This window comes from Hyla sarda, chromosome 1, assembly GCF_029499605.1.
Source record: "Hyla sarda isolate aHylSar1 chromosome 1, aHylSar1.hap1, whole genome shotgun sequence".
NCBI classification, from domain to species: Eukaryota; Metazoa; Chordata; class Amphibia; order Anura; family Hylidae; genus Hyla; species Hyla sarda.
Genome location: NC_079189.1, coordinates 121,236,422 through 121,256,772, shown reverse-complemented (window position 1 = coordinate 121,256,772; position 20,351 = coordinate 121,236,422). Strand labels below are relative to the sequence as shown.

The following is a 20,351-nucleotide window of genomic DNA, read 5'->3' as shown; positions in this document are numbered from 1 at the left end:
TTTAAAAATGTAAAATTTTTGGAAAACCAAGCATTTTAGGTAAAAAAAATAAAAAAATTTTTACATATGCAAAAGTCGTGAAACACCTGTGGGGTATTAAGGTTCACTTTACCCCTTGTTACGTTCCCTGAGGGGTCTAGTTTCCAAAATGGTATGCCATGTGTGTTTTTTTGCTGTTCTGGCACCATAGGGGCTTCCTAAAGGTGACATGCCCCCCAAAAACCATTTGACGCTCCTTCCCTTCTGAGCCCTCTACTGCGCCCGCCGAACAATTAACATAGACATATGAGGTATGTGCTTACTCGAGAGAAATTGGGTTTCAATTACAAGTAAAAATTTTCTCCTTTTTACCCCTTGCAAAAATTCAAAAATTGGGTCTACAAGAACATGCGAGTGTAAAAAATGAAGATTTTGAATTTTCTCCTTCACTTTGCTGCTATTCCTGTGAAACACCTAAAGGGTTAATACACTTTCTGAATGTCATTTTGAATACTTTGGGGGGTGTAGTTTTTATAATGGGGTCTTTTATGGGGCATTTCTAATATGAAGGCCCTTCAAATCCACTTCAAACCTGAACTGGTCCATGAAAAATAGCGAGTTTGAAAATTTTGTGAAAAATTTCAAAATTGCTGCTGAACTTTAAAGCCCTCTGGTGTCTTCCAAAAGTAAAAACTCATAAATTTTATGATGCAAACATAAAGTAGACATATTGTATATGTGAACCCAAAAAAAAAATATTTTGAATATCCATTTTCCTTACAAGCAGAGAGCTTCAAAGTTAGAAAAATGCAAAATTTTCATTTTTTTCATCAAATTTTGGGATTTTTCACCAAGAAAGGATGCAAGTTACCATAAAATTTTACCACTAAGTTAAAGTAGAATATGTCACGAAAAAACAATCTCGGAATCAGAATGATAACTAAAAGCATTCCAGAGTTATTAATGTTTAAAGTGACAGTGGTCAGAATTGCAAAAAACGCTCCGGTCCTTAAGGTGAAAAAGGGCTCGGTCCTTAAGGGGTTAAAGTGACTGTGGTCAGATGTGCAAAAAACGCTCTGGTCCGTAAGGTGTAAAATGGCCTGGTCCTTAAAGGGTTAAAATAGCATGGAGCTGTTACACTTCACATCATCTGAGGGATCTTGACGTGTTTCGAGCGCATGCGCTCTTTGTCAAAAGATACCTGCTCTACTTCCTGGTGCCTAGATATAGGTGGTGTCCAGGTGAGTTCACTACATTTAAAATGACAGACTGCTAAAAGATTACCTACAGTGCCATGGGTTGCAAACTTCTTGGTAATGTTGCGCACTGTGGACAAAGGCAAATCTAGATCTCTGGAGATGGACTTGTAACCTTGAGGTTGTTGATATTTTCCACAATTTTGGTTCTCAAGTCCTCAGACAGTTGTCTTCTCATCTTTCTGTTGTCCATTCTTAGTGTGGCACACACAGACATACAATGCAAAGACTAAGTGAACTTCTCTCCTTTTTATCTGCTTTCAGGTGTGATTTTTATATTGCCCACACCTGATACTTGCCCCAGGTGAGTTTAAAGGAGCATCAATTGCTTGAAACAATCTTATTTTTTCCACAATTTTGAAAGGGTGCCAATAATTTTGTCCAGACCATTTTTGGAGTCTGGTGTGACATTATGTCCAATTTCCTTCTTTTTTTTTTCCTCCCTTTTTTGGTTTAGTTCCAATACACACAAAGGGAATAAACGTGTATAGCAAAACATGTGTTACTGCAATCCTTTTCTGTGAGAAATACTTCATTTTCTAGAAAATTTCAGGGGTGCCAACATTTACGGCCATGATTGTAACTAGGGCTTAGCATATTACACCAAACTGTTGACTTATATGGGTCTGATAGTAAAACATGACGGAAACTAAAACAAATTTGGTATTGGTGTAATCAAGCTGACCTAAAGTATCAAAATAACATGTACCGTAGGTTTGACCACAAGGTGAATGGCGAAAAAAAGAAAACCCACAAATTATAATATTTTAATTATTTATTTATTTTTTTTCAATTTCACCTCACAAATAATTTTTTTTATTTTACTTTTTTTTTGTTTTAGAGCATAAGTTATGGAAAAATGAAAGGTGTCATTACAAAGTATAATTGGTCCCACAAAAAAAAACAAGCCCTCATGAGTCTGTAGATGGAAAAATAAGTGTTATGGCTGTTATAGGGCGAGGAGGAAAAAACAAAAGTGCAGAAACTAATAAAGACCTGCCCGTAGTCCATTTTAAATTTTTTACTACGTAGTTAAGTTTTGGAAAACTTGCTTTTCTCGCTTTCCAGTCAAAATGTCGCACGAAAAATGCATGGGAGAATATCCCCATAGTAACTGGACAGCTCCCGGGACGTGAGTCATCAGAAAGCAGTTAGACAGAAAACAGCAACTCAACTTCAGAAGCTAATAACTATTGGAAGGATTAAGATTTTTTAATAGAAGTAATTTACAAATACCCCTTTAATCTGTCCGGAGCAAGTTAATATATAAATAAAAGTTTTTGCCTGGAATACCCCTTTAATGTAAACAAAAAGTAACAGGTGCAAGCAGGTCTGGGGGGTCCCAGTCACAGGGTCCAAGTAGTGATATCCAAAATGAAGGCGACCGCAGCACACTGGAGTAATCCAAATCAAAGTGGTTTATTCCATGAACATAAAGTGCAAGTGCACTTGCACTTTATGTTTATGGAATAAACTACTTTGATTTGGATACTCCATTGTGCTGCAGTTGCATTCATTTTATGTAAATATATATATATATATATATATATATATATATATATATATATATATATATACAGTCATGGCCGTAAATGTTGGCACCCCTGAATTTTATCAAGAACATGAAGTATTTCCCACAGAAAAGGATTGCAGTAACACATGGAAAAGGATTTAGGAAAACTAGAAGAATGGTCAGAACTCTGGCAACTCAAATTTAATGTGGATTAGTGCAAAATAATGCACCTGGGGCGTAAAAACCCTCAGGCAGAATATAGAATGTTTGACACAGTCCTGACCTCAGTATCTGAGGAAAGGGATATAGGAGTAATTATTTCAGAAGACTTAAAGGTAGGAAGACAATGTAATAGAGCAACAGGAAACACTAGCAGAATGCTTGGATGTATAGGGAGAGGTATAAGCAGTAGAAAGAGAGAAGTGCTCATGCCGCTGTAAAGAACACTGGTGAGACCTCAATTGGAGTATTGTGCGCAGTACTGGAGGCTATATCTCCAAAAGGATATAGATACTGTAGAGAGAGTTCAGAGAAGATCTACTAAAATAGTACATGGATTGCAGGATAAAACTTTCCAGGAAAGGTTAAAGGACCTTAACATGTATAGCTTAGAAGAAAGAAGAGACAGAGGGGATATGATAAAGACTTTTAAATACATAAAGGGATTCAACACGGTAAAGGAGGAGAGCATATTTAAAAGAAGAAAAACTACCACAAGAGGACATAGTTTTAAATTAGAGGGGCAAAGGTTTACAAGTAAAATCAGGAAGTATTACTTTACTGAGAGAATAGTGGATGCATGGAATAGCCTTCCTGCAGAAGTGGTCGCTGCAAATACAGTGAAGGAGTTTAAACATGCATGGGATAAGCATAAGGCTATCCTTCATATAAGATAGGGCCAAGGACTATTGATAGGATTCAGATTATTGGGCAGACTAGATGGGCCAAATGGTTCTTATCTGCCGACACATTCTATGGTTCTATGTTTCTATGTTTTGCTATACACATGTTTATTCCCTTTGTGTGTATTGGAACTGAACCAAAAAAGGAAGAAAGAAAGCAAATTGGATATAATGTTACACCAAACTCCAAAAATGGTCTGGACAAAATTATTGGCACCCTTTCAAAGATTGTTTCAAGCATGTGATGCTCCTTTAAACTCACCTGGGGCAAGTAACAGATGTGGGCAATATAAAAGTCACACCTGAAAGCAGATAAAAAGGAGAGAAGTTCACTTAGTCTTTGCATTGTGTGTCGGTGTATGCCACACTAAGCATGGGCAACAGAAAGAAGAGAAGAGAACTGTCTGAGTACTTGAGAACCAAAATTGTGGAAAAATATCAACAATCTCAAGGTTACTCCAGAGATCTAGATTTGCCTTTGTCCACAGTGCGCAACATTATCAAGAAGTTTGCAACCCATGGCACTGTAGCTAATCTCCCTGGGCATGGACGGAAGAGAAAAATTAATGAAAGGTGTCAATGCAGGATGGTGGATAAGCAGCCCCAAACAAGTTCCAAAGATATTCAAGCTGTCCTGCAGGCTCAGGGAGCATCAGTGTCAGTGCAAATTATCCGTCAACATTTAAATAAAATGAAACGCTATGGCAAGAGACCCAGGAGGACCCCACTGCTGACACAGAGACACAAAAAAGCAAGACTATATTTTGCCAAAATGAACTTGAGTAAGCCGAGATCCTTCTGGGAAAATGTCTTGTGGACTGATAAGACCAAGACAGAGCTTTTTGTTAAAGCACATCATTCTACTGTTTACCGAAAACAGAATGAGGCCTACAAAGAAAAGAACACAGTACCTACAGTGAAATATGGTGGAGGTTCAATGATGTTTTGGTTGTTTTGCTGCCTCTGGCACTGGGTGCCTTGAATGTGTGCAAGACATCATGAAATCTGAGGATTACTGACAAATTTTGGGTCGCACTGTACAGCCTTGCATCCAAGATCTTGGGTCTTCCAGCAGGACAATGACCCCAAATATACATCAAAAATCACCTGGAAATGGATGGCAACAAATCGCTGGAGAGTTCTGAAGTGGCCAGCAATGAGACCAGATCTAAATCCCATTGAAAACCTGTGGAGAGATCTTAAAATTGCTGTTGGGAAAAGGCGCCTTCCAAAAAGAGAGACCTGGAGCAGTTTGCAAAGGAAGTTAAGGGTGCCAATAATTTTGTCCAGACCATTTTTGGTGTGACATTATGCCCAATTTGCTTTTTTGTCTCCTTTTTTTGGTTTAGTTCCAATACACAGAAAGGGAATAAACATGTGTATAGCAAAACATGTGTTACTGCAATCCTTTTCTGTGAGAAATACTTCATTTTTTGGAAAAATTTCAGGGGTGCCAACATTTACGGCCATGACTGTATGTACATCTGCTGCTATTATCATTCTGACAACTCCCGGTCTCCAGTGCTTTGTACTTCTTTCTGTTGCCGATGACATGCCGGCTCTGCAGGAAATTCCTTTCCAGCCAATCAGTGGCCGCAGTGTTAACCTGCCTCAACCGATAATTGGCTAAGTTTCCTGCAGGGTTGACATATCATGGGACAAAATGACAACAGTGGAGAGACCAGAATGACAACAGTGGAGGATTAGGGCAGGTGAATATGCTTTAGTTTTTATTATTGCAGCACCCAGGGTCCTTTCCAAAAAAAAAAAAAAAGAAAGAAAATTGTCCCTGAATGGCCTTTTGCTAAATAATGTTGATTCTTATTTGGTTGAATTTTTACCATACATGTTCTGTCTCCTTTACCTAGGCAAGGCACCTTTATATTTGTGACTTCCACAAGAACCTAATTCAGAGTGTGAGAAACAGACGGAAAAGAAAAGGTAGTGATGATGATGATGCGGACTCTCCAGTTCACGACGCTGATACCCCAGAGGTATATGTTCTGATAAACGTGTTATGAGAGGAGCGGCTGCAGTTACTTCCAGTCTGTCTATTGTTCCTTGAAAGTTTCCAGTTTTTAGTGTAGTGTCGCCGTTCTTCAGTAGTGTGTAGAGCAAGAAATAATGACACTGCCCCATGGCCTTAATTTCTTTGGCTGGGAAGAATAGGCTTTGTCTGTCTTTACTTTAAGACTCTGGGACTGAGATGAAACGTCTTTCTTGTAAGAAAAAGGCTTATGAAGACAGTGTTTGATGGTGTAACGAAGTCATCAGCTTGCAATAGTCCTGACATTAATGCAAACAAATTGAGCATTTGTGGGAAGCAGACCATCTTTTCTGATCGTTGAAATACATTATATTGGATGCAGTTAAATATTATCTGTTATGGCAGGTAAATTACATGACCTCTCCCTTTTCTGTATCTGTACTGATGCTTTATGCCTATTGTATATGTATGTAAATGAATGTGTAAATGAAACTAGGGATTTTAAGAACAACAGAAAGATTATTGGCTAATGAGCAGGATTTATGGACCATAGACAATAATAGACATGACCTGTCCCATTCCGGTGAATTGGAGATGCCATTCTCTGTGACTTTTTCAGAAGACATTCTATAGGGAGGGGAAGGGGATGCTGTTCTCTGCTGTGAATGGTAGTAGATCCAGTTTTATCTCTTCTCTGGTTTTTCGGGTCGGCGCACACCTCGGGAAAAAAAATTTCCGACGGGCACCGCTACCAAGGTTGACGAGCAAAAAAAAAAAAAAAACTGTAAAAAATGCAATGCACTATATCTATTTATCAGTGGGTATGTACTTTATAGTGGACATGGGTGACGAGGGGGGTAGACGGTGGACCTGGGTGACGGTAGGGGGGTTTGGACAGGGTTGAGAAGGGGTAACAGAGGGGTGGAAAGGGAACGCAGCTTGCAGTTCCACGGGAGTCCAGTGCATTGCCGTGGAATGAGATTTGCCATAGAATGAGATGGTCCGCCTCCATCACATCCTATTGGCTCTCTCTTGTCACGTGACATATTTAAATGTCACGCATCGATGCGCACAGCAGTGTCAGTTTGGCTATCACAGGGAGAGGATCTCCTCTCCCTGTGATATCTGAAGCTGTACGGAGCTCTCATGGCCTCTGTGGCCCGACAGAAGATCACACATGTACGCAGCTCATACGGCTGCCTCATATACATTTACTGTTGATCCACAGCGCTATCGGGATTCCTATGCCCGATGGCGCTGTCATCAGGATCCCCACGCCCGCAGCTGTACTCCCCGTCCCCCGCAGCTGTACTCCCCGTCCCCCGCATCTCTACTCCCCGTCCCCCGCAGCTCTACTCCCCGTCCCCTGTGAACGCTCAGGGAGCGATCCACAGCGCTATGGGGATTCCTACGCCCGATGGCGCTGTCATCAGTGTGCGTCCCCGCGAGCGCCCCATGCCCGCAGCTCTACTCCCCGTTCTCCGCCCCCGCAGCTGTACTCCCCGTCCCGTTAACGCTCAGGGAGCGGGGAACAGAAAGTAGAGCATCGGGCGCAGGTAAAGTAGTACTGCGCATGCGCAGCACTACGCGAATAACTTAACCTGCGCCCGATGCTCTACTTTCTGTTCCCCGCTCCCTGAGCGTTAACGGGACGGGGAGTAGAGCTACGGAGGGACGGGGAGTACAGCTGCGGGGGACGGGGAGTAGAGATGCGGGGACGGGGAGTAGAGATGCGGGGGACGGGGAGTACAGCTGCGGGGGACGGGGAGTACAGCTGCGGGCGTGGAGATCCTGATGACAGCGCCATCGGGCATAGGGATCCCGATAGCGCTGTGCATCAACAGTAAATGTATATGAGGCAGCCGTATGAGCTGCGTACATGTGTGAACTTCTGTCGGGCCACAGAGGCCATGAGAGCTCCGTACAGCTTCAGCTATCACAGGGTGAGGAGATCCTCTCCCTGTGATAGCCAAACTGACACTGCTGTGCGCATCGATGCGTGACGTTTAAATATGTCACGTGACAAGAGAGAGCCAATAGGATGTGATGGAGGCGGACCATCTCATTCTATGGCAAATCTCATTCCACGGCAATGCACCGGCGCAGACGCAGCTCGTTCCGCCCCAGGGCACCATTTTTGGTTCACAGCAGATGCAGTGGGGAGGGGGACGCTGTGTGCGCAGTGCGCACGCAGGCTTCCCTAGCCCCCATACGCTGTCAATCAGGCCGGGGCGGGACATTTAAAAAAATAAATAAATAAAAATAAATCACGTCAAAAATCTGCGGCGCCACAGGCAGTGCAAAACGGCACACACGTGTGCCGCAGCACTGCGGTTGGGAATCACTGGCCTGGCCTAGAAGAAAGGCATTGTAGCTTAGTTTTAGGCCTAATGGTCAGAATTGAAACTGCAAGATTTCAGAATTATGAAAAATGGGGGGAAAAAATGGAAAAATTGAAAAAAACAACATCAAAAATTCTTTACAAATATGGTTAACATAAAAACCTGATTTAGTAACATAGTTCATAAGGTTGAAAAAAGACCAGAGTCCATCAAATTCAACCTATTATTCTAATTTAGTCCCTACTGAGTTGATCCAGAGGAAGGCAAAAACCCTCATACTAGAGATAAAAATTCCTTCCCGACTCCAAATATGGGAGTCAGAATAAATCCCTGGATCAACATTCTGTCTATATAGATCTAGAATCCATAACCTGTAATGTTATTACTCTTCAAAAATGCATTCAAACCCCTTTTAAATTATTTTGCAGAGTTAACCATGACCACCTCCTCAGGCAGAGAATTCCACAGTCTCACTGCTCTTACAGTAAAGAACCCCCGTCTGTTCTGGTGTAGAAACCTTCTTTCCTCTAGACGTAGAGGATGCCCCCTTGTTATAGATACAGTCCTGGGTATAAATAGGTCATGGGAGAGATCTCTGTAAGGTCCCCTGATCTATTTATACATAGTTATTAGGTCTCCCCTAAGTCTTCCTTTTTCTAAACTAAATAACCCTGATTCTGATAATCTTTCTGGGTACTGTTGTCCTCCCATTTCCCGTATTACTCTGGTTGTCCATCTTCGAACCCTCTCCAGCTCCACTATATCTTTGTTGTACACTGGTGCCCAGTACTGTACACAGTATTCTATGTGTGGTCTGACTAGTGATTTGTACAGCGGTAGAATTATTTCCTTGTCGTGAGCATCTATGCCCCTATTGATGCACCCCATGATTTTATTTGCCTTGGCAGCAGCTGCCCGACACTGGTCACTACAGCTAAATTTACTATTAACTAAGACTCCTAAGTCCTTTTCCATGTCAGTTGTCCCAAGTGTTCTCCCATTTAATACATACTCCCAGCCTGGATTTTTCTTCCCCATGTGCATTACCTTACATTTATCAGTGTTGAACCTCATCTGCCACTTCCCAGCCCAAACCTCCAACCTATCCAGATCCATTTGTAACAGTGCACTGTCCTCTATAGTGTTTACCGCTTTACAGCGTTTAGTATCATCTGCAAAGATTGCTACTTTACTGTTTAACCCCTCTACAAGTTCATTAATGAATATATTAAATAGAACATGACCCAAGACTGACCCCTGTGGTACCCCACTAGTAACAGTCACCCAATCAGAATAAGTACCATTAATAACCACCCTCTGTTTCCTATCACTGAGCCAGTTACTTACCCACTTACACACATTGTCCCCCAGCCCAATCCCTCTCATTTTATTCACCAAACTTTTATGTGGCACCATATCACATGCTTTGGAAAAATCCAGATATACGACATCCAGCGATTTGCCCGTGGTCCAGTCTGGAGCTCACCTCCTCATAAAAGCTGATCAGGTTAGTTTGACAGGACCGATTCCTCATAAAGCCATGCTGATATGGGGTCATACATTTATTTTTATCAAGATACTCCAAAATAGCATCCCTTAGAAAACCCTCAAACAATTTACATAAAACTGAGGTTAAACTAACAGGTCTATAATTCCCGGGGTCATCTTTTGACCCATTTTTAAATATTGGCACCACATTTGCCATGTGCCAGTCCTGGGGAACAGTCCCTGTTACTATAGAGTCCCTGTATAAATAGGGGTCTGTCTATTACATTACTTAATTCCTTTAGAACACGGGGGTGAATGTCTTCTGGACCTGGTGAATTGTCTGTTTTGTTTTTTTGTAGACGGCACTGTACTTCTTCCTGGGTTAGACAGGGGACCTGTACTGGGGAGTTTACCTTATCTCACTGTATTTCACTTGGCATTTCATTTTCCTCGATGAACACAGTGGAGAAGAATTTGTTTAATATATTTTCTTTTTCTTGTTCCCCGTTTATAATTTCTTCTTTATTGTTTTTTAAAGGGCCAACACTTTCATTTTTAACCTTTTTGCTATTTTATATAGTTAAAGAACATTTTTGGGTTAGTTTGACTCTCTTTGGCAATTAGTCTTTCTGTCTGTTTTTGCGGCTTTTTCCTGTTTTTTTTACATAATTTACATTTTTCTCTATAGCTTCTTCACTGCCATTCTGGTTTAGTAGTTGAAATGCTTTATTTTTTGTCATTTATTTCCCCCTTAACATTTTTATTCATCCATATTGGTTTTCTTTTATTTCTGACCCTTTTATTCCCATAAGGTATATACATCTTACAGTGAGAATTTAAGATATTTTTAAAAGTCTCCCATTTAGTGTCAGTATTCTTGTTTTTGAGGACATTATCCCATTTTATATTGTTAAGGGCTTCCCTGAGTTGATCAAACTTTGCCTTCCTAAAGTTCATTGTTTTTGTGGCCCCTCGAGAGATTCCCTTATTGAAGTTATAATACAGGGGTCTCAAACTCCCGGCCCGCAGGCCATTTGTGGCCCGCACCAGGTATGTGTAATTTGTATTGCTCAACGCCCTGGACATGCAATTCCGGGCACCGGGCAGGTAACTTCATCAGGCATTTGGCCCTGCTTTGGGCAAGCAGCGCTAAATGCCACAAGGCTTCCTTACCCCGCCCTCCTCCTCCCGGTCTCCAGTTGGCCGGCTGGCCTGAGTCTGATGAGGGACGTTGCGCATGTGACGTCCCTCCACAGACCCGCACGGCAGGACGTCAGTGACGTCACTCGTCAGGCCGCCGCCCGAGAGGAGAAGCGCAGGACAAATAAGCGTGTCTATGTGTGTGTGCATGTGTGGGTGTCTGTGTGTGTCTGTGTGATAGTGGGGGGAGGGGGGGGGAACGACGACAATGCTACCTAATGTGGGGAACTTTCTTCTACCTAATGTGGGGAACTTTCTTCTACCTAATGTGGGGAACCTGCTTCTACCTAGTGTGGGGAACCTACTACCTACCTAATGTGGGGAACCTGCTACTAGCTACCTAATGTGGGGAACCTGCGACTACCTACCTAATGTGGGGAAACTGCGACTACCTACCTAATGTGGGGAAGTAGCACCCCCATCATCCGTCAGCTCATGCTATTACCACACGGGGGTAGGGGGAACGTGGGGGGGTTGCTGGTGGATGATGAGGAGCGCATGATGGGGGCATTATATGTAAGGGCGCATGATGGGGGCATAATATGTAGGGGACGCATGCGGCCCAGCCTCACCCAGCTGCTACCTCCAGTGGCCCCCAGATAATTTGAGTTTGAGACCTCTGTTATAATGTGTTATATTATGATCACTATTTCCTAGGTGTCCTTCTACTTGCACATTAGTTAGTAGGGCGCCCCCTCTGGTCGGACCCTGCACCATTTGGGACAGATAATTGTCTTTATCTATAGTCAGAAACCTGTTTCCTTTATGAGATTCGCAGGTCTCAGTCTCCCAGGTTATATCAGGATAGTTAAAGTCCCCCATTATTATCACATCATTCTGATTTGCAGCCTTGTTTATTTTTCTCAGTAATTGATCTTCCATTATGTTTGGTGGCTTACAGAAAACCCCTATCAGAATTTTTTTTTATTGTTATCTCCATATATTTCTACCCATAATGACTCCACATTATCCCTTCCCTCCCATATAGCCTCCCGCATTGCGTCCTTCAGACTCGATTTCACATAAAGACAAAATCCTCTCCCTTTCTGTTTTGGCCGATCCTTCCTGAATACACTATAACCCTGTATGTTGACCGCCCAGTCACAGCCATTGTCGAACCAAGTCTCTGTTATACCCACTATGTCATAATTTTCTTCAGACATCAACCACTCTAGTTCTTCTGTTATATTGGACAGACTTCTGGAATTTTTAAAGACACTCCACCTACCTCTTACTTTGTCATTGGTGACAATATGTACCATGACTGCTGGGTCCTCTCCAGCTCCACCCAGCAACCTGTCAACCCGATTCGCGATGTGCCAAACTTGAGTGCCAGGAAGACAACACAGTGTTCGTCAATCCCGAACTTTGTGACAGATCGCCCTGTCTGTCCCCCTAATAATTGAGTCCCCCACTACCAGTACCTGTCTGGCCTGCCCTGCACTCCTCCCTCCCTCCTTACTGGAGCAGATACCACCCTGGCGGTCAGAGGCAGAGTCCTGCTGCAGTACTTCTAGCTCTGAAAGGACATCCCCCCTCATCTGCCAACCGGGCAAACTTGTTGGGGTGTGCCAGATCAGGACTAGCCTCCCTGACACTTTTCCCTCTACCCCGTTTTCTAACTGTAACCCAACTAGCTGCCCGACTGTCCTGCACCTCCGTCCCACTATCCTCCCCCATCTCTATCCCAGGAGTACTTGCTCAGTGAGCAGGAGACTCCTCTCCAAGTTGTTAATGCGTCTCCGTTTTGCCAGTTGCTCCTCTAGATCCAGGATCTGGGCTTCCAAATGAACAACTAGCACACATCTTGCACAACAATATGCACCCTCAAACTGCTGTTCAAGGATTGCATACATTGTGCAAGATGCACACTGGACTGCCTTTCCCAGCATGGAGGCTTTACTAGATTTGGGGATTGCAAAAATGAACAGTAAAAAAAAAATCTAATATTTCAATTAAACTCCCTGAATTAAAAGTCCCTTAATTCTAAGTCCCTTTCACTTTTATACTTACACTCACTTGTATACTTCACACTCTTGTATACAGACACACAATCACTAGCTCAAACAATCGCTTAGTGTACTTTCTTTTATAGTTACCAGATACCATCTCTCTCTTCCACTGCCTGGAAGTGAATGCAAAGGGCAGATATTTTCTGATGACGCATTCCTTTAATAAATACAGAGAACCAGAAGCGTTTACAAGGGCTTCATCATTTTTTATTAGGTTGCTTATTTTGTGGGAAATACATTCTTGTCCTACATACCAACAAAAGTCAATGCAACTAACGAGTGGTATAAATATAAGTTTAGAAACCACATATTTAAATTGTACTTCGACAATTTTATTCATTTTTATGAAAAACAACTATAACATTGTAAACTACATTATGTATTCTTATTACAAACAACATTTGTGTATTGTATGCATTTTTGTGATGCATTATACAAAGCGTTAGTGTATATCTACAGTTTCATTCACTTTTATGAAAAATGGCTATAGTGCAGCACTTGAACGACTTTAAGTTTTTGGGCGCTGGAATACCTTTACTGTACACCAAATACAGAAATAGGGGGCTCAACTGTCCAGTAGCTTAAAGGGGTACTCTGGTGGAAAACTTTTTATTATTTTTATTTTTATTTATTTTTTTATCAACTGGTGCCAGAAAGTTAAACAGATTTGTAAATTACTTCTATTAAAAAATCTTAATCCTTCCAGTACTTAATTTCTTCTGTAGTATTCAGCAGCTAATATTTTCTTTTTGGAACACAGAGCTCTCTGCTAACATCACGAGCACAGTGCCCTCTGCTGACATATCTGTCCATTTTAAGAACTGTCCAGAGTAGGAGAAAATCCCTTTAGCAAACATATGCTGCTCTGGTCAGTTCCTAAAATGGACAGAGATGTCAGCAGAGAGCACTGTGGTCATGATGTAAGCAGAGAGCTCTGTGTTCCAAAAAGAAAATAATTTCCTCTGTAGTATTCAGCAGCTAATCAGTACTGGGAGGATTAAGATTTTTTAATAGAAGTAATTTACAAATCTGTTTAACTTTCTGGCACCAGTTGATTTAGAAAAAAAAAGTTTTCCACCGGAGTACCCCTTTAATAATGGTAGCTTAAGTTTAAAAAACAAACACTATTTAGCAGTAAAAAACAAAGGCCCCAAAATACTGCACACCCAAATACAAGTCCCTTTATAAACATATAAAAAAAAAAATATATATATATATATATATATATATAAAATTTGATGTTAATAAAGTGACTTGTATTTGGATATACAGTATTTTGGTGTCTTTCTTTTTTAACTGCTGTATATGAATACCATTACCCTTCACACTTTCTCCCCACTACATCCAGTTGTGCATTAGGAGATGGAGCTTCCTGCTTCATCCCCATAGCACCTGTCTCTAGAGTGTTATGTGATTCTACAGGTGCTATGATGATATAGCATGGGAGCTCCGTCTCCTAATGCAAAGTTATATGCTTTGGGAATATTGGGTACATAGTAAAGTATTCTGCCGCTAAATTAACCCTTTAAAGGAAAACTGTCAACTTGCTCCCCCCGCACTAACCAGAGGTACTGGCTGGTAGTGCGGGGGACGCTGGTAAGTTTGATGCTTACCGTGCCCGGATCTGCCGCGCCGTCAGGCCGTAATCTTCTATTTTTGGTATATGCTAATTAGGTGCTAACTTGCATGGCTGAGCTAACTGGCACTCTGACGTCAGCGTTTCTGGCCGCAGCGCCGCCAAGCTCCTCAATATTTCTCCCCTCTCTCTTCATTACAGAACGGGGAGAAGAGGGAGAGGGAGGGGAGGAATATTGATGAGCTGGACGGCGCTGCTGCCTGAAACGCTGACGTCAGAGTGCCAGTTAGCCCGGCCGTGCAAGTTAGCACCTAATTAGCATATACCAATAATAGAAGATTACGGCCGAACGACGTGGCGGATCTGCGCACGGTAAGCATCAAACTGATCAGCGTCCCCCGCACTACCAGCCAGTACCGCTACTTAGGGGGGGGGGAGCAAGCTGACCGTTTTCCTTTAAGGACTCTGACCATTTTCACATTAAAGGGGTTTTCCAGGAAAAAACTTTTATTTTATATATCAACTGGCTCCTGAAAGTAAAACAGATTTTGTAAATTACTTCTTCTATTAAAAAATATTAATCCTTTCAGTACTTATGAGCTGCTGAAGTTGAGTTGTTCTTTTCTGTCTAAGTGCTCTATGACATCTGTCTTGGGAACTGTCCAGAGTATAAGCAAATCCCCATAGCAAACCTCTTCTTCTACTCTGTGCAGTTCCCGAGACAAGCAGAGATGTCAGCAGAGAGCACTGTTGCCAGACAGAAAAGAACTTCAGCAGCTGATAATTATTGGAATATTTATTAATTAAGATTTTTTTTATAGAAGTAATTTACAAATCTGTTTAACTTTCTGGAGCTAGTTGATATAAACATTTTTTTTCCTGGAATACCTCTTTAAGGACTCAAAACAATCTTCGTTTTTGCACTTTTGTTTTTTTTCCTCCTTACCTTCTAAAAATCATAACCCGTTCAATTTTGCACCTACAGACCCATATAAGGGCTTGTTTTTGCATCACCAATTGCACTTTGTAAAGACATTACTTATTTTATAACATAATCTGCAGCGAAACCATAAAAAAATTATTTGTTGGGTGAAATGAAAAAAAAAAGTACGCCATTTTGCAACTTTTTAGGGCATCCGTTTCTACACAGTGCACTTATTGGTAAAAATGACACCTTATCATTATTCTGTAGGTCCATACGGTTACAGTTTTATGTAGGTTTTATTTATTTTACTACTTTAAAAAAAATTATAACTACATGCACCAAAATTAGTATGTTTAAAACTGTCATCTTGTGACCCCTACAGCTTTTTTATTTTTTGTGTACGGGGCTATATGAGGGCTCGTTTTTTGCGCCATGGTCTGTAGTTTTTAACTGTACCATTTTTGTTTTGATGGAGCTTTTTGATCGCTTTTTATTAATATTTTTATGATTATATGAAGTGACCAAAAATTCACAATTTTGGAATTTGATTATTTTTTTTACGTGTCAACCGTGCGGTTTAGCTAACCTTATATTTTAATAGTTCGGACATTTATGCACGCGGCGGTACCACATATGATTTTTTTTTTTTTATTACACTTTTTTTAAACACTTTTTACTTTTTATTTTTATTTTACGCCCCATGCAATCTTCTAATTGCATACACTGATCACTGCTATTCCATAGCATAGCACTGATCAGTGTTATCGACACTCTGCTGCTCCATCCTGCTGAACAGGCATGGAACAGTAGATCGCCGATAGGATGACCAGGAGGCAGGTAAGGACCCTCCTGTCGTCCAGTAAGCTGATTGGGACATCATGATTCTCCGCTGAGTTGGCGGGATAGTTTTACTTTCACTTTAGATGCTGCGATCAACTTTGATTGTGGCGTCTAAAGGGTTAATGCCGGGCATCGGCCCGATTGGCGGTGCCCTGCATTAGCTGTGGGTCCTGGCTGCCCATACTAACCGGGACTCACAGGGTTTAACCCATTCTCCGCTCGTGAGAACGGTTTAAACCCTGTTCGCGGAACTTAGGACGTAAAGGTACACCCTGTTTCCTTAAGTACTAGGACGTCAGGGCGTACCTGTACGCCCTGCGTCTTTAAGGGGTTTGAAAAATGCAAGTTATTTAGAAGAATGACTATTGTGCGCAGTGCTGGAATATAGTAATTTTTCATAAAAATAAAATAAACTAGAGGTACACCTTTATGTTTTTGTATTATGCACCAAAGTAGGCATGAAAAAATGCATACTATGTTTATCCGGTTGTTTATTAAAGGCAATACACACTGTAATTTACCACGGTTTTAGGTCCGGTTGTAAATGCGCATACTGTGCAAAAATGAGTCGACTGGACCGATCGTTTCACTCCGGCCAGCACATTGAAATGATTTACATACGGGAGTGCGAAGTTTTAGCTCCCCCCTGCCATATGCGCTCCCATATGGGAGAAACCGTGATGTGAACCCAGCCTTAACTAAAACTAATGCGGGCCATACAGCTTAAAGTTGGCTGAATCCTTTAATTTAAGCAAGATCATGTATTGGGCCTCCCAACTATCCCCTTAAAGTAGATATCAGGGTAGTGAATGGTTAGATTTAACATGCCTGATCTTTGTTCTCCTGGAGATAATCCAGCAAAGATAATGTGAGCACCCTCTGTTATTTATGCCCTAAACTAAGTTTTGCTATTGCACTCCTTTACTAGTTTAAATATATATATATATATATATATATATATATATATATATATATATATATATCGAGAGAGAGAGAGCAAAAAGCGGTTGCAGCACACAAAATAAGTGAAAAAATGGTGGTAGCTTTAATCCATTATAAATACAGATGCAACGTTTCAGCTGCCAGTGCAGCCTTTATCAAGCATACAGAGTGACTGAACACAAGGTGTGTATATATATATATATATATATATATATATATATATATATATATATATATAGTAGCCAATTACAATTTAATACAAATCAATGTCAAAAATTTATAAATATAAGCGTGATAAAAACAAGCAATCCATAAGTGTAAGTGCATAACAATATAAGGCATAGGGACAATACACATATTGTCAAATTAATACAGTGTTGCAAATAAAAGTGTTATTAAAAACAAGTGGTAAAAACCACAAATATAGCTTGATTACAAATATAAATACATTAATATCACCTGGAGGACAAGTAATAGCGGCGGGCGCTCACCTGTACATGCTGTAAACATGGCGATAGTACGCCAGAACGGCGTGTGTATGGAATAGAGGCTGCGCAGCAGCCCTAACAGAGGAGACAAGAGTGCACCAATCAGGGGGAAGAACAAAGTCACATGGGTCGCATCGCAGTTGTCGAACGGCGCGTGCGTACTGTGACTGAACGAATCTCCGTTTGGCATATCTAGAGAGGGCAATTGGAAAACAACAGTGTGGATGTGAAGAAGGCAATTGAAAAACCGCAATGTGAATGCATGATAGTTAGCATGTGTGTAGTGCATATGTGCAGAAAACAATAAAGCTGTTGCCCATGATAACTATCAATATAGATAAAACAAGAGTAAAGATGTGTGTGTGATAGTGAAAATGAGTGAAAAAATAAAAATAAAAAAGTTAAAACGAAAAAGGAAAAAGAAAAATAATATTTTTTTTTTAATTATAAAATAAATAAAATAAAAATAAATATAAAATAATAAAGCACAATAGAATAATAAATATAAATGTTACTTTGTCAGCGTTTCTGGTTACCCACTGATATACACTCGCAATAATTCAAACATACTGGGTGTATTGGTGGCCAATTGTTAGGTGACTGTTCAGACCAGTATCCAGCCATTCGCCGCACTGGTCCGAATAACTGATATCTGGCTAAAAAAAATTATTTATGTTTTATTTGTGCTTAAAAAACAGCACATTTCCCCCCATCTCATACCCAGACTTTGGACCGAAGCCCAAACACAGGAAGTGCAGCCTGGAGTGCTGAGAGGGATGTGTCCAACCAACAGCATATGGCAGTTAAGTGTGAGAGGAGCTATGATTGGATGAGGCTGGACACACCCCCCTCAACACTCCAGACTGCACTTCCTGTTTTTGGACTTCGGTCCAAAGTCTGTGTATAAGATGGGGTAAAATGTGCTCTTGAGCTTTTTTAAGCACAAATAAAACATAGAAAACTTCTTTTTTTTTTTTTAAACAAAGTATATTAGAAATATTTTTTATTTACCATAAGCAGTGCAATAGCAAAACATTTTTTAATGAGAGTTACCCTTTAAGTTATATTAAGGACCTCTGGAAATGGTACAGTCTAATATTAGACCAGATACATGCGCTTTTAGATTATATTTACATATAACACATTTACTGTGAATTCAATGTACACAACATCACATCTGCAGCAAACACTGTACGTATAAATGTACCCTAGGTTCCTAAGATCTAGTGAGATTAGCAGGTCCGATTGCCAGCCTGGCGTTTATTGACATACCTTGTCTCCTTTGTATAGCAGCTCTGTTTGGTAAAAGGGGATACTAAATAGTATGTTCTTCCCTCTTAGTACAGAATGGCCTAATACAGTGCTCCCTCAACATACGATGGTAATTCGTTCCAAACGAGCCATCGTTTGTCGAATCCATCGTATGTTGAGGGATTTGTTCAATGTAAAGTATAGGAAGCTGTACTCGCCTGACCCCGCCGCTCCGGACCGCGTCCCGCCGCTCCCGATGGTGTCCCCGCCGCTCCCGATGGTGTCCCCGGGCCTCCGCTGGGCTCTCCTTGTCTTCTCCGGTCCTCCGCTGTCTTCTCCGGTCCTCCGCTGTCTTCCGCAAGGCCTTACTGGGCCTACGTAGCGACGTCATTACGTCGCTGCGTACGCCGTTCCTATTGGATGAGAGGACTGCGTGTGCAGCTTCGTATTGGCGTCACCGGAGAGGGCCAAGAAGACACCGGAGGACCAGCGCTGGACCCGAAGGGCACCCCGGATCATTGTGGAGGGGTACGTAATACTCACCGCACCCCACGGGGAACATTAAGCTGCTATCTGGCAGCAGCTTAAGCATTTTGCATTGCCGGATAGCACTTAATGCGATGGCCCCGACATAAAAAAGCATCGTATGTCGATGCTGACTTCGACATGCGATGGCCTCTGAGAGGCCATCGTATGTCGATTTGATCATATGTCGGGGGCATCGTATGTCGGGGGGTCACTGTACGCTATTTTAAAAGGGTTTGTTATAAGCTATAAGGCTTACAGAAATGGATCCAGCACACACATGTATTTATGTGAATGTTTCCATTTATTTTTTGTAACTCCCTTTATATTCAGGGAAAAAAAAAAAGTATTTAGACTCAGAAAAAAAAGTATGTAACATAAAGATTAAAAGTGCTGCCTATGTTCTCTATCCCCTCATGTTTTTCATGCCATACCAAGTTATTAAGACTGGCGCATTTGCTGACCTCTATCAAGCTGCATTTCACTTACATATTAAGAAAATTCTGAATGTTTGGTTTTATGAATAATAAATCAAACACATTTTTTACAAATATCTAGGGTAAAGGAAGAAAATGTCCTATGCACTGATCTAAAGGCCACTTTCAGAATTAACTTTCAAGATAACATCATAAGAGATAGAAACAATCCTTTGCAATAACCTTGATTTTACTGATGTTCCATTTTGAGAAAGCCGCTATTTTTCTAATTTGCATTTTTTATTTCTCCTATAACTAGGTGGACCTCTTCCAGTTACAAGTAAACACACTCAGAAGGTATAAGAGGCATTTCAAGCTTCAGGCAAGGCCTGGTCTAAATAAAGCACAGCTTGTTGAAGTAAGTAGTATTGTGGAAATTATTTTTCTTTTTGTTATAATTATTTTATTTTTATTTTACACACTGTAAGTAAATGGAATTATTTCTATTTACAATCAGGTATTGTAACCTGGTACATATCTAATTCTGCTCCCACAGCTGCTGTCCTATACAGTGAGCCATTACAAATATATATATAATATATACTCTATAGTATACATTTGACTATACGATCACAAACATTTGAGCCTTCTGCTGAAGGTTTACATTGACTAATGTTCAGAATCCATACATCTGACATAAGGCTCAGAC

General features: G+C 41.0%; 1 protein-coding gene across 1 annotated transcript in view; it reads left to right on the top strand.

Moving 5' to 3' along the window:
- The window catches only part of SAP30 (Sin3A associated protein 30), a 51,612-nt gene that overhangs the window by 25,776 nt on the left and 5,485 nt on the right, over positions 1-20,351 (top strand). Inside the window, exons 2-3 of the mRNA XM_056560786.1 lie at positions 5,519-5,644; positions 19,962-20,060. Of these exons, the coding sequence (XP_056416761.1) occupies positions 5,519-5,644; positions 19,962-20,060 (225 nt within the window). The remainder of the gene's footprint in view (positions 1-5,518; positions 5,645-19,961; positions 20,061-20,351) is intronic.